Consider the following 15,467-nt stretch of genomic DNA (forward strand, 5'->3'; position numbering starts at 1 on the left):
GAGTGTGAAAAACCCAGCAGCGTTGCAGTTCTTGACACAAACCGGTGCGCCTGGCACCTACTACCACACCCCGTTCAAAGGCACTTATAACTTGTCTTGCCTGATCATAATATATATTATAACTTAAATAACTTAAATAATTGAAATAATTGAAAATGTTAGCCTATGTTTTTTCTGTCTGTATGTACAGTGCATTCGGAAAGTACAGTGCCTTGCAAAAGTATTTATCCCCCTTGGCGTTTTTCCTGTTTTGTTGCATTACAACCTGTAATTTAAAAAAAATAATATTTGGATTTCATGTAATGGACATACACAAAATAGTCCAAATTGGTGAAGTGAAATGGAAAAAATAATTTGTTAAAAAGAAATCTGAAGTAAAAAAAAAACTGAAAAGTGGTGCATGCATATGTATTCACCCCCTTTGCTATGAAGCCCCTAAATAAGATCTGGTGCATCCAATTACCTTCAGGAGTCACATAATTAGTTAAATAAAGTCCACCTGTGTGCAATCTAAGTGTCACATGATCTGTCACATGATCTCAGTATATATACACCTGTTCTGAAAGGCCCCAGAGTCTGCAACACCACTAAGCAAGAGGGACCACGAAGACCAAGGAGCTCTCCAAACAGGTCAGGGACAAAGTTGTTGATAAGTACAGATCAGGGTTGTGTTATAAAAAAATATCAGAAACTTTGAGCATCCCACAGAGCGCCATTAAATCCATTATTAAAAAATAGAAAGAATATGGCCCCACAACAAACCTGCCAAGAGAGGGCCTCCCACCAAAGCTCACGGCCCAGGCAAGGAGGGCATTAATCAGAGAGGCAACAAAGAGACCAAAGATAACCCTGAAAGAACTGCAAAGCTCCACAATGGAGATTGGAGTATCTGTCCATAGGACCACTTTAAGCCGTACACTCCATGACTTAAAGATTGCTGTACACCAGCGGAAGCCTTCCAACTTGAAGGAGCTGGAGCAGTTTTGCCTTGAAGAATGGGAAAAAATCCCAGTGGCTAGATGTGCCAAGCTTATAGAGACATACCCCAAGAGACTTGCAGCTGTAATTGCTGCAAAAGGTGGCTCTACAAAGTATTGACTTTGGGGGGGGTGAATAGTTATGCATGCTCAAGATCTTATTTCTTGTTTGTTTCACAATAAAACATATTTAGCATCTTCAAAGTGGTAGGCATGTTGTGTAAATCAAATGATACAAACCCCCCAAAAAATAAATTTTAAGACAACAAAATAGTAAAAATGCCAAGGGGGTGAATAATTTCGTAAGCCATTGTATTCAGACCCTTTGACCTTTTACACATTTTGTTACGTTACAGCCTTATTCTAAAATGGATGAACTAGATGTTTTTATCCTCATCAATCCACACACAGTACCCCATAATGACAAAGCAAAAACAGGAATTTAGACATTTTTGCAAATGTATAAAAAATGTAAAACAGAAACCTTACAAGTATTTAGACCCTTTGCTATGAGACAAAAAATTGAGCTCAGATGCATCCTGTTTCCATTGATCATCCTTGAGATGTTTCTACAACTTGATTGGAGTCCACCTGTGGTAAATTAAATTGATTGGACATGATTTGGAAAGGTACACACCTGTCTAGTTAAATAAAATCAAATGTTATTGGTCACATACACATGGTTGGTAGATGTTAATGCGAGTGTAGCTAAATGCTTGTGCTTCTAGTTCCGACAGTGCAGTAACAAGTAATCTAACAATTCAACAACTACCTAATACTCACAAATCTAAAGGGATGGAATAATATGTACATATAAATATATAGATGAGCGATGACCGAGCGGCATAGTATATGCATATGAGATGAGTAATATAAGATATGTAAACATTATTAAAGTGGCATTATTTAAAGTGAATAGTGATCTATTTATTAATATTTATTTTTATTTATTTACATTTATTTAACTAGGCAAATTCTGACCTCGCCTTCTGGATGGTAGCGGGGTGAACAGGCTGTGGCTCAGGTGGTTGTTGTCCTTGATGATCTTTTTGGCCTTCCTGTGACATCGGGTGCTGTAGGTGTCCTGGAGGGCAGGTAGTTTGCCCCCGGTGATGCGTTGTGCAGACCGCACAACCCTCTGGAGAGCCTTACGATTGAGGGCGGTGCAGTTGCCGTACCAGGCGGGGATACAGCCCAACAGGATGCTCTCAATTGTGCATCTGTAAAAGTTTGAGGGTTTTAGGTGACAAGCCAGTCAGTGGCGTTGTTACACCTTCTTCACCACACTGTCTGTGTGGGTGGACCATTTCAGTTTGTCCGTGATGTGTACGCCGAGGAACTTAACTTTCCACCTTCTCCACTATTGTCCCGTCGATGTGGATGGGGGGTGCTCCCTCTGAAGTCCACGATCATCTCCTGAGTGAGAGGTTGTTTTCCTGACATCACACTCTGAGGGCCCTCACCTCCTCCCTGTAGGCTGTCTCGTCATTGTTGGTAATCAAGCCCACTACTGTTGTGTCATCTGCAAACTTGATGATTGACTTGGAGGCGTGCATGGCCACGCAGTCATGGGTGAACAGAGAGTACAGGAGAGGGCTGAGCACGCACCCTTGTGGTGCCCCAGTGTTGATGTTCAGCAAAGTGGAGATATTGTTTCCTACTTTCACCACCTGGGGGCGGCCCGTCAGAAAGTCCAGGACCCAGTTGCACAGAGCGGGGTTGAGACCCAGGGCCTCAAGCTTAATGATGAGCTTGGAGGGTACTATGGTGTTGAATGCTGAGCTGTAGTCAATGAACAGCATTCTTACATAGGTATTCCTCTTGTCCAGATGGGATAGGGCAGTGTGCAGTGTGGTGGCGATTGCATCGTCTGTGGACCTGCTGGGGCAGTATGCAAACTGAAGTGGGTCTAAGGTGGCAGGTAAGGTGAAGGTGATATGATCCTTAACTAGTCTCTCAAAGCCACTCATGATGACAGATGTGAGTGCTACGGGGCAATAGTCATTTAGTTCAGTTATCTTTACCTTCTTGGGTACAGGAAAAAGGACTATATAAGGTCCCACATTTGACACTGCAAGTCAGAGCAAAAACCAAGCCATAAGGTCTAAGGAATCCTCCGTAGAGCTCCAAGACAGGATTGTGTCGGCACAGATCTGGGGAAGGGTACCAAAATATGTCTGTAGCATTGAAGGTCCCCATGCACACAGTGGCCTCCATCATTCTTAAATAGAAGAAGTTTGTAACCACCAAGACTCTTTATAGAGATGTCTGCACAGCCAAACTGCGCAATCAGAGGACCCAATGTTCACTCTGACAGATCTCCAGACTTCCTTAGTGGAGATGGGAGAACCTTCCAGAAGGACAACCATCTCTGCAGCACTCCACCAATCAGGCCTTTATAGTAGAGTGGCCAGATGGAAGCCACTCCTCAGTAAAAGGCACATGACAGCCCACTTGGAGTTTGCCAAAAGGCACCTAAGGGACTTTCAGATCATAAGAAACAAGATTCTCTGGACTGATGAAACCAAGATTGAACTCTTTGGCTTGAATGCCAAGCGTCACGTCTGGAGGAAACCTTGCACCATCCCTATGGTGAAGCATGGTGGTAGCAGCATCATGCTCTGGGGATGTTTTTCAGCAGCAGGGACTGGGAGACTAGTCAGGATTGAGGGAAAGATGAACGGAGCAAAGTACAGAGAGATCCTTGATGGAAACCTGCTCCAGAGCGCTCAGGACCTCAGACTGGGGTGAAGGTTCACCTTCCAACAGGACAACGACCCTAAGCACACATCCAAGACAACGCAGGAGTGTTTTCGGGACAAGTCTCTGAATGTCCTTTAGTGGCCCAGCCAGAGCCCGATCGAACATCTCTGGAGAGACCTGAAGATAGCTGTGCAGCGGCGCTCCCCATCCAACCTGACAGAGCTTGAGAGGATCTGCAGAGAAGAATGGGAGTAACTCCCCAAATACAGGTGTGCCAAGCTTGTAGCATCATACCCAAGAAGACTCTGTGCTGTCATCGCTGCCAAAGGTGCTTCAACAAAATACTTAGTAAAGTGTCAGAGTACTTATGTAAATGTGAAATTTCATTTTTTTTTTTTTATAAATATGCAAAAATGTCTAAACCTGTTTTTGCTTTGTCATTATGGGGTATTGTGTGTAGATTGATGAGGGGAAAAAATATTTTATCCATTTAGAATAAAACTGTAACAAAAGAAAATGTGGAAAAAGTCCAGCGGTCTGAATACTTCCAAAGCAACTGAATTCTGCACCAGTTTAGACCAGATCACATAGGGTACACAGGATACACACAGTGTTCAATAACCTAAGATGTACAATTCCTGTCCTAGAGTACTGATTCTAATCAATGTTCTAACTGAGACAACATGCCCAGGGCAGAGGCCTTGCCTTCCTATGCATTTTACCAGACACCATGACCTAGCTGTGTTTACAGAGTGGTCCATTTCTCTGTGACCTTGTTACTGACTGCCACAGAGGCAGAGAGAGAGAGAGAGAAGCAGGCATCCGGTAGCAGAATGGATTGGCTCAGCAGAACCTTTGTCTCCCCTGTGAGATAGACAGGCGTTATGTCATCTGGGTCTTTCATCCAAGCCTTGTGTCACTAATATTCTCTGCACACTTCCTGCAGCGGGATAGCCACGCAATGTTTCTCTTGCATGACTTATTTGGATGATAGCAAGGTAATTGGATGTCAGATGATTTTGTCGACATTGAAGAAAAACACTAGGGGAGAGTTGGGTTAGTTGTTTCTAGGAAATTATACACAAAGAGGTCATCATTTCGTGGAGTCTGTAAATGAAGAAACCACAAAGTCAAATGAATGTATTGTGTTAAAGGTTTCATGATGCTTGTTTCTAAACCAAAGTAGATTGTTTTAAGACTTTAATACATCTGTTAGGGTCTCTGAAAGCTACAATATGAGGTCCTAAAACTACATGACAGTACATCTTTGTAGCTGTGTGGGCTAATATAGTCAAAATGGTTGCCTTGGATTAAATTGAGCCAATCACCACCATACCCCATACAAATGATGATTGGAAAGATTATATGCATATTAACCATAAAACAGACTAAATGTAATCTGTCATAGTGCATTTGTATTGTTACATCGTGTATTAAAAGTAAAACAAGCAGAGGTCTAGCCCCCCTTGAGGTTCTTGAGAGAGAAGCCAAGGAAGTGATAGAAGGGAAGAAGTCCATTTGAACAGCAGCAAGGGATGAACAAATAGACTGAATGACACTGAAGAGGTACATTAACAAAAAAGACTATTAACATGTACCTGTGTGAAAGAGAGGCTATGATAGAGTAGCAGAGACACACCAGGTCTTATATGATGACATGGAGTCTCAGCTTGATAAAGAGAGGCTATGATAGAGTAGCAGAGACACACCAGGTCTTATATGATGACATGGAGTCTCAGCTTGATAAAGAGAGGCTATGATGGAGTAGCAGAGACACACCAGGTCTTATATGATGACATGGAGTCTCAGCTTGATAAAGAGAGGCTATGATGGAGTAGCAGAGACACACCAGGTCTTATATGATGACATGGAGTCTCAGCTTGATAAAGAGAGGCTATGATAGAGTAGCAGAGACACACCAGGTCTTATATGATGACATGGAGTCTCAGCGTGATAAAGAGAGGCTATGATAGAGTAGCAGAGACACACCAGGTCTTATATGATGACATGGAGTCTCAGCTTGATAAACATATCAAGAATCTTACAGACCAGTCTCATGGGCTTATTCGCCTCAAATCCAGAGATCTTGCCTACGAATTGGCACATCAAAACAATATCCTTGTCCCGGACAACTGGTCAAGAAATGGAAGGGTAAGTGATCAAATTAAATCAAATCAAACGTTATTTGCCACATGTGCCGAATACAACAAGTGTAGACTTTACCGTGAAATGCTTACTTACAAGTCCTTAACCAACAGTGCAGTTCAAGAAGAAGAAAATATTTACCAAGTAGACTAAATAAAAAGTAATAATCAAAAGTAATACAATCAGAATAACAATAACGAGGCACCGGTACCGAGTGAGTGTGCAGGGGTACATGCTAGGTAATCTGTACATGTAGGTGGGGGCGAAGTGACTATTTACATTTTTACATTTTAGTCATTTAGCAGACGCTCTTATCCAGAGCGACTTACAGTAGAGTGCATACATTTTATTACATTTTTTACATACTGAGACAAGGATATCCCTACCGGCCAAGAGCAGACGCTCTTATCCAGAGCGACTTACAGTAGAGTGCATACATTTTATTACATTTTTACATACTGAGACAAGGATATCCCTACCGGCCAAACCCTCCCTAACCCGGACGACGCTATGCCAATTGTGCGTCGCCCCACGGATCTCCCGGTTGCGACAGAGCCTGGGCGCGAACCCAGCCCAGCCCAGCCCGGGCGCGAACCCAGAGACTCTGGTGGCGCAGCTAGCACTGCGATGCAGTGCCCTAGACCACTGCGCCACCCGGGAGACTATGCATAGGTAACAAACAAACAGCGAGTAGCAGCAGTGTACAAGAGGGGGGGGATCAATGTACATTGTCCGGTGGCGATTTTTCTGAATTGTTCATCAGTCTAATAGCTTGGGGGTAGAAGCTGTTGAGGAGCCATGTGGTCCTAGACTTGGCGCTCCGGTACCGCTTGCCGTGCGGTAGCAGAGAAAACAGTCTAACGTGGGTGACTATAGTCTCTAACAATTTTGTGGCTTTCCTCTGACACCACCTATTATATAGGTCCTGGATGGCAGGAAGCTTGGCCCGAGTGATGTACTGGGCCGCTCGCACTACCCTCTGTAGCACCTTACGGTCAGATGCCGAGCAGTTGCCATACCAAGGGGTGATGCAACCGGTCAGGGGGTGATGCAACCGGTCAGGATGCGCTCGATGGTGCAGCTGTAGAACCTATTGAGGATCTGGGGGCCCATGCCAAATCGTTTCAGTCTCCTGAGGGGGAAAAGGTTTTTGTCGTGCCCTCTTCACGACTGTCTTGGTATGTTTGGACCATGATAGTTCGTTGGTGATGTGGACACCAAGGACCTTGAAACTCTTGACCCGCTCCACTACAGCCCTGTCGATGTTAATGGGGGCCTGTTCGGCCCGCCTTTTCCTGTAGTCCACGATCAGCTCCTTTGTCTTGCTCACATTAAGGGAGAGGTTGTTGTCCTGGCACCAGATTGCAAGTTCTCTGACATCCTCCCTATAGGCCGTCTCATCGTTGTTGGTGATCAGGCCTACCACTGTTGTGTCGTCAGCAAACTTAATGATGGTGTTGGAGTCGTGTTTGGCCATGCAGTCGTGGGTGAACAGAGACTACAGGAGGGGACTAAGTACACACCCCTGAGGGCCCCCAGTGTTAAGGATCAGCGTGGCAGACGTGTTGTTACCTACTCTTACCACCTGGGGGTGGCCTGTTAGGAAGTCCAGGATCCAGTTGCAGAGGGAGGTGTTTGGTCCCAGAGTCCTTAGCTTAGTGATGAGCTTCATGGGTGCTATGGTGTTGAACGCTGAGCTGTAGTCGATGAACAGCATCCTCACATAGGTGTTCCTTTAGTCCAGGTGGGAAAGGGCGGTGTGGAGTGCGATTGAGATTGCGTCATCTGTGGATCTGTTGGGGCGGTATGAGAATTGGAGTGGGTCTAGCGTGTCCAGGAGGATCCTGCTGATGTGAGCCATTACCAGCCTTTAAAAGCACTTCCTGGCTACCGACGTGAGTGCAGCAGGGCGGTAATCATTTAGGCAGGTTACCTTCGCTTCCATGGGCACAGGGACTATGGTGGTCTGTTTGAAACATGTAGGTATTACAGACTCGGTCAGGGAGAGGTTGAAAATGTCAGTGAAGACACTTGACAGTTGGTCCGCGCGTGCTTTGAGTACATGTCCTGGTAATCCGTCTGACCCAGCGGCTTTGTGAATGTTTATTTGTTTAAAGGATTTGTTCACATCGGCTACCTAGAGCGTTATCACACAGTCATCCAGAACAGCTGCTGCTCTCGTGCATGCTTCAGTGTTGCTTGCCTCGAAGCGAGCATACACTCTCCTCTACTAGGATATGAGATGGTTTTGCCTACACTGAAGGAAAATGGTATGGGTTTACACTTTAGCCTACTCATGCAATGTGAGTGCTGCTACCTAAGGCACGCAAGGTCCCAAAGGTAGTGAGCTAATGGTTTTCTTTTCAGGTTGGACAGATTATTAGAAAACTGCAGAAAAGTGGATTCTAAGTAGTGCAACCAATGGTTTCATACTTTATATTGGTAATGTACCAGTCAGCAGGCAGGTGGAGCTGCTGAGTCTGAGGAAGATGATTACTTCCTGTGTTTGTAGACACACCTCATTATCCAATGGAATTTCTGCAGTATTATCAATACCCTAGCATGCATGATGCATCTATTTTACATTGACTGGCTTGTATAGGATGACCAAGGATAAGCAAGGATGACTGTAGCAGTATAGTGACATTCTAAGTCTTTGAAAAGATCAGAGTAACAGCTGGCATACAAACACACTGACTTCGTAGCCTGGACAAGGAAATAATCAATGGTTGCAAAATAAATGCTCATAAAATATTAATGGTTACTTTGATACCGACATTATCAAAAGCTGCTTGTGGTCACCATTTTACCTCCCTCTCTCACACACACAGCCTAACGTACATAACTCATTGTGACCTTATTTGCTTGTGTGTAGTAAAGAAATCTGAATTAATTTGGAGGTTTTATCAGCCAGGGCCCAACAATGGCTGCTGCCTAGCTTTATGAAAGCAGCAACCGATAAACCGCTACAGAAAACGGACTGTTACAATCCACACCGAAATAAACACACAATGAGCCTTATCACAGTTAAGTTTTATTCATTCAACATTTCACGTTACAAATATTTCAAAATGATGCACTGTTATAAATAGTTGGCTGCAAACAATTAAATAACTGAATTTTATTTTTCGTTTCACTAGCACTGCTACAGACCAACTCCTAGAAATATGGACATTTTGTATTACATAACTTAATTAGAAAGGAAAATACAAAAATAGGAACTTATAAAGTGAAATGACAATAGAAATTAAGGTGATATCTTAAGTAAAAAATGCTATTAATAAATACAACAACCTTCCCATACACAGTTAAAAACTATTGAAATTTTGCCATTAAGTAACATCATTAACAGACAAATATTTAAATATTTATTTTCCTTCAGAAAATGTTAATCATATATTGTGGAGCACAATATAGCAATTAGTAAAAACTAGACACTTTAAAAGCTTCACCTCAAAAATATAACAAATCTGATCAAAATTATAAAAATTATACATTCCAATTAAAAATATACCAATAAACAGCTAAATACATTATTGACCTAATAATTACAATGCAATCACAGTAGCTTGAAATAAACAAATGAGCACAAAACCTTTTAATGTTTTAAAAATAACTTCAATTATTTATATTAGTACAAATAGTTTGATTTCTTTTTCTTTTTTACAAACACCAGCATGAAAAGGATTACAATAACAGTAGAAAATGACTGAAAAACATATTAACGTCTTCTTTAAATGTCTGCAATTAAAAATGGCATTAAAGAATTACATTGCAAAGAGTCTTTATCTGGAAAAAAGTAAAAAATAAAATAAAATGTATTGCACATAACAACTCGAAGTTAACTTGCAACATTTACCACATTCAAGTCTTAATGTTCCCCTTCCTCCAACTAGGTTGAATTACCTCAACAGACAGTGGAGATGAGTTAACAAGTCTTTTCAACAGTGTCCTATAAGATGCTCAAGTCCTCCACTGCTAAAATAGATTTTAGAGTTCGTTTTTTTTCTTATTTTCTCATCTTTTTTTCTTTGCATCCTGCAGAGGTCTGAGTATGGAGAAGGCAAAGATATTAACACATGGGAGGGAAGTGAGGTGTGGGGTGTCCTTAACAAATTAAAGTTGAGAAACATCTGGTGCACAACCACAACAATCAAATTCAATAGCTAATTCATGTACTTATCTTTTTTTCGTCATGCATGCTAAGGATTACAATAGGAGCTAATTGGCAAGTTCAAGAATATATATTTTCAAATGTTAAAATATCTAAACACCAAACATCCATTCTTGTGATACGAGATTCAGCCGAAGCATGAACCATAATTTGCATTATCCTTATAATAGTTATATTCCAGCTATGGTGAGGAAACCAAAAAGAGAAGTTACCATTTTCCCCAACTAGGATAGCCATTTTTTTTTTTTAACAATAACATTAAAATTTTAAATGACAACTTTGTCCTCGCCATGCTGTTAAGATCTGATTTTTGTGAAACATCTCGTGTATAAGATCTAAGACCTTTAAGCAGTACACTGATCGTTCCTCTGCCGTTTCGGAAGTCGCGTCAATGCACGTACGCTACTTGGTTGTGAAGATTCCTCAGCACTGAAATGTAGAAAAAAGCATAACTGAAAATAATATATATCGAAATCACTACATTTTTTTTCGTTAAATGAAAAGTGTCCATATATGCAGATCTCTCAGTAACAAAAGTACAAAAGCTACCTTTCACAATGTGAAAAATTGAGGTATTGCAAAAAGGAGTTTTCCCCATTTGTGAAAAATGTGCCTAAAATGACTGTTGGGAAGAAAATAATAATATTTAGAAAAGTAGTGCATAAAATGTTTATATGTGCATGACAAAATAATTTAGCTAGAAAACACTGTACCAAAAATCAGCAGGCCATGTATAAAATAATCTTTTTTTCTCTCATTAACAGCAAATTCTTCAAAAAGTGTTTAACTCCTAAAATGTTTATCCACCACACCAGCAAGCTAAAGTCATGGTGCAGAACTGGTGCAGTAGAACACCATCAAGCCAACACAAGGATACGGTTTTCACTAGTGTGTTAAATTCTATTTCAGCACTCCCTCCCTGACATATTAAAACGCTAGTAGGATTCAGATACTGTATGACTATAATAACCAAACCAAATGTGAGCCTTTGTTTAGCTTTTTGTGTTCATTTCCCCAAACCTGTTGCAGACCTATTCACGTTACACAACTGCCTAGCAACAAACGTCTCCATTTTGACCTTTGGAAATGAAGGGATTGACTGGTGAAAAATCCTGGGTGTCTGTAAACTGAATAAATCCAGTTGTTTTCACTAGTGTTTTCCTGGATTTTGACTGCACTGTTATCTATTCAAGGCCAATCTTTGGTTTGATGTAGTCCATCTGGTCTTCGTAAGAAAAATAGGAAAATAATAATTAACTCAGAAAAACTGAAATGAAATACTGTATTACTCACTACTGCACAGCCGACTTTGGTTCCCTAAAGCATCTAGGTATAACCTCTTTATTGCAGTCTTGTTTGAGTGAGTGAACTGCATTGTGGGACGCACGTAGTAGAGCACATCGCATGGACTATCTTCATTTATGCTTAGAACACTGGCTGAGTTAGCTGGGCTGGCACAGGAAGAGAGGTCTGCAGGTCTAGTAACAGCATCCTCCTCTAGATGGAAATGTGTTGATGACAAGCCTGACTTTTGTAATTCATTTCTCTTTTTGAGGGGGGTTAAAAACAGAATACGGTTGTGAATAAAGGATTGGGAGATTTGCACCAACGCAATAATAATACACGAAAAACAGGGCTTTCTGCTCACGTGCAGCCCTGATGAGAACTAGGCACTAGCCTCTCCTCTCCTAGCTAGCATGGCCTCAGACACAGAGGGGGGGTCACTTATCTCTATACGGGCCAGCGCTGAGGGTCTCAGGGACCTCCAACGCCATACATTCCCCAATAAAATGCTCTGTTCATTCCTAGTACAACCTTGGGTCGGATTACAAAAATAAAGAAGTGACAAAGCAGCGTCTATAAAAATGTGTATTTTTGCTGACGCCGTTTCCCTTTGATTGTGGTCCTAAGGGAAGAGGGATACCAGCTTACTTTCTTTAACTTATTCGTCACATTAGCAGCTAAGCTTGAGGTATTAGTTTTTGCATGTCAAAATGGAGATCAAACCAGAACGCCTGTTGTGAAATGGATCTTGTCAAGTAACATCAAATATTAGCATGGTCTCTCAAAAAAAATAAAAAAATATTCAAACATCTGATCTGGGAAATAATCCACGTTTCTGTACTTGTTTCTTTTTCAAACCAATTGAGATTAAGCTTTGGTTAACTACTGAGACTTTATATTATGCACTCTAAAATAAAGAAATAAGTGCACTCTTCTTTAGCAACACCTTCGCTATTAACATGACTTCTGCTCTGGAGCCTATTGGATGAACTTCTGCTCTGGAGCCTATTGGATGAACTTCTGCTCTGGAGCCTATTGGATGAACATTTGAACTGAACATACTGCTTTGAAGTTGATGGTCAATGACACACCAATTGGATAGTAAGGTGACAATTGAAAGCCTAATCTTTTCAAATTCTATTCTAATAAAATATAAAAGCAACTGGAGAAAGTCAAGAGAATGGGATTTCACATGGGATACACATTTTCTTTTCCTTTCTTAACATATTTCCTCATCTTTAAAAGAAATATTAATTTAAAATTAAACTTTTTTTTCTCCCAAATTAGAGTTAAAAAGGAACCAGCAACAGAAAAGTGCATTTATTTGTACAATGATTTTGCGACTCCTACTCCCCCCTCTGCCTCTCTCTCAGTTCCAGCGGAAGGAGATGTGCCTAGGCCGGTCCCCTCCCTCCTTGACCAGTGGCTTGTGGAACTCCCGACCAGCGCGTGAGTGGATGGCCGCCCAGCAGTATTCACAGTAATACTGGAGACAGGTGACGTTGGCGCAGAAGAAAGGGGCAAACTTGCCCCCGCACCGAGTTCCCTGACACTCATCACACAACTGGTCGTCCAAGACGTATGGCTTCACTTCCACCTGGGGGGGAAGAGGGCAGACAGAGAGAGGACCAGGGAGAGGACCAGGGGGAGGACCAGAGAGAGACAGGGGGAGGACCAGAGAGAGACAGGGGGAGGACCAGAGAGAGACAGGGGGAGGACCAGAGAGAGACAGGGGGAGGACCAGAGAGAGACAGGGGGAGGACCAGAGAGAGACAGGGGGAGGACCAGAGAGAGACAGGGGGAGGATCAGAGAGAGACAGGGGGAGGACCAGAGAGAGACAGGGGGAGGACCAGAGAGAGACAGGGGGAGGACCAGAGAGAGACAGGGGGAGGACCAGAGAGAGACAGGTAGAAAGAAAACCATCCGTCAGACATGCAGTAAAGAATAGAGCTCGGATGAATACATCTTACATTAACGCACTGTATCTAAAGATTTAACACAACACATAATTGCATTGACAATTACATTCCAATTAGGACAATGGTCATCAATAAACATTCTAAAGTCAGAATCAAAGTAGAGACGTGATTGGTTGGTACGTTCATTATCAATTATTCCAGTTTGACTGATTTCGGGTGAGTGAATTAGCATAATTCTTCTGCAGGTGGCAGCTAGTTAAATGTCTGCTAAATGTCTGCTCCAAAATGTTTTACTTTCATCTATAAAACCATTACAATAAATAACAAATTGTCCTTTTAAAAATGTACAAGACAAGAGATAGGAGCCTTTTATGTGTTTGGTACAACATTTCTGCGTATTTGTGTAATGCTGTATTAGCCTGAGAAAGGGAGGGCCTTCACTAACCCGTTTATCGATTTCTCCATGCTGCAGTTGGACAAAACGAGCGCTGATAGCAGCAATGTAGCTCTGCTGATTAGAGAAGGCGACCCGCCCTGCTCCCTTGGGGTACTTGAGCTCCGGGTCTGTGTCGATGCCTGCATAGCACACGCCTCCATACAGCCTGTCCATGATCATAGCCAGCTCCACTGTGGACGGAGGGAAACAGGTTGCAGGTGGCACAATGCCAGGGTGCAGCCTCGTACACTTCATGTAACACTCCGAGCTTGGTCGTAATGTTCCAAATAGCTTCCATTTTCATTATTAGTTGCTACCAATTCCCTTCTCCTCCATTACATACTGTGCATGCTGATGTGATGAAATGCAGCACTAATCTAACAGCTTTTAATACGCCGTAGTGGATACATGTCTGTGTCCCAAATGTCCTATGGGCCCTGGTCAAAAGTAGTGCCCAATATAGGGAATAGAATGCCATTTGGGATGCAAAATAGGACTAAAGTGCCAATGGAAACGGTGCTTTAGCTGACTAGGGTCAAAAGGTTACCTGCACGGAGAGGGCGTGGCACCCCACCCACAAAGATGGTCTTCCTGGGGTCCAGAGGCTGGGAGCCGTCCATCACAAAGTCACTGTCGTTCAGGTTCCAGGGACGGATCTGGACCTGTCACACACAGAGAGACATGTTACATGTCTTGTCTCGACGTCGGCCACGTCATGTGTCATGTGTCTGTCATGTCGTCATGTCGGTCATGTCGGCCATGTCATGTCTCCATGTCGGCCATGTCATGTCTCCATGTCGGCCATGTCATGTCTCCATGTCGGCCATGTCATGTCTCCATGTCGGCCATGTCATGTCTCCATGTCGGCCATGTCATGTCTCCATGTCGGCCATGTCATGTCTCCATGTCGGCCATGTCATGTCTCCATGTCGGCCATGTCATGTCTCCATGTCGGCCATGTCATGTCTCCATGTCGGCCATGTCATGTCTCCATGTCTGCCATGTCATGTCTCCATGTCGGTCATGTCTGTCATGTCACGTCTCCATGTCTGCCATGTCTGTCATGTCACGTCTCGATGTTGGCCATGTCTGTCATGTTACGTCTCGATGTTGGCCATGTCTGTCATGTCACGTCTCGATGTTGGCCATGTCTGTCATGTCACGTCTCGATGTCGGTCATGTCTGTCATGTCACGTCTCCATGTCGGTCATGTCTGTCATGTCTCCCATGTCGGTCATGTCTCCCATGTCGGTCATGTCTCCCATGTCGGTCATGTCTCCCATGTCGGTCATGTCTCCCATGTCGGTCATGTCTCCCATGTCGGTCATGTCTCCCATGTCGGTCATGTCACGCCTACATGCCAACAAAACGCATCTTGAGCTCTTTCATAATAAGAGTTAAAGAAGGGAGCAGATGGTGGGGGGGGGGGGGGGGGGGTGTATTCACGGCTTGTATCCACTCACCGGCTTGTCTTTGATGGTGGGGCTGGACACACACAGGTAGAGCTTGCCGTCCTCTTCAATACAGGCTTCAATCAGGGCCTGCACAGAGCTCTCCTCCTGGAACAGCAGGAAGGCATAACCTACAGGACAAAACAGACACCACTTAAACCGCCTGCACAGAACCATGTCACAGAGACCCACTAGAGGACTTAACTCTGATCTCGACCGTTTCATTCGCTGTCTGTGGCTGGAAATGACTGCAAATGTTATGACCGCTCTGCTCACGACTTTATTTTTAACAAACCAAACTATTAAAGACATCAATAATAAACTCTGATAACACATTTTGATGACAATGCTGCATGTGGCTGACAATAAAAGGGCAG

At 43.0% G+C, this 15,467-nt stretch overlaps 1 protein-coding gene across 3 annotated transcripts in view; it reads right to left on the bottom strand.

Moving 5' to 3' along the window:
* Window positions 1–12,587: 12,587 nt before the first annotated feature.
* LOC139537801 (cytoplasmic polyadenylation element-binding protein 4-like) overlaps window positions 12,588–15,467 on the bottom strand; it is a 34,571-nt gene continuing 31,691 nt past the window's right edge. For all 3 annotated transcript variants that reach the window (XM_071339597.1, XM_071339596.1, XM_071339595.1), the window contains 4 exons: window positions 15,103–15,221; window positions 14,187–14,301; window positions 13,649–13,830; window positions 12,588–12,880 (listed from right to left, as the gene is read on the bottom strand). In XM_071339597.1, coding sequence (XP_071195698.1) covers window positions 12,653–12,880; window positions 13,649–13,830; window positions 14,187–14,301; window positions 15,103–15,221 — 644 coding nt within the window. In that variant the 3' untranslated portion in view covers window positions 12,588–12,652. The remainder of the gene's footprint in view (window positions 12,881–13,648; window positions 13,831–14,186; window positions 14,302–15,102; window positions 15,222–15,467) is intronic.

The sequence above is a fragment of the Salvelinus alpinus genome, chromosome 13 (genome assembly GCF_045679555.1).
Source record: "Salvelinus alpinus chromosome 13, SLU_Salpinus.1, whole genome shotgun sequence".
Lineage (NCBI taxonomy): Eukaryota > Metazoa > Chordata > Actinopteri > Salmoniformes > Salmonidae > Salvelinus > Salvelinus alpinus.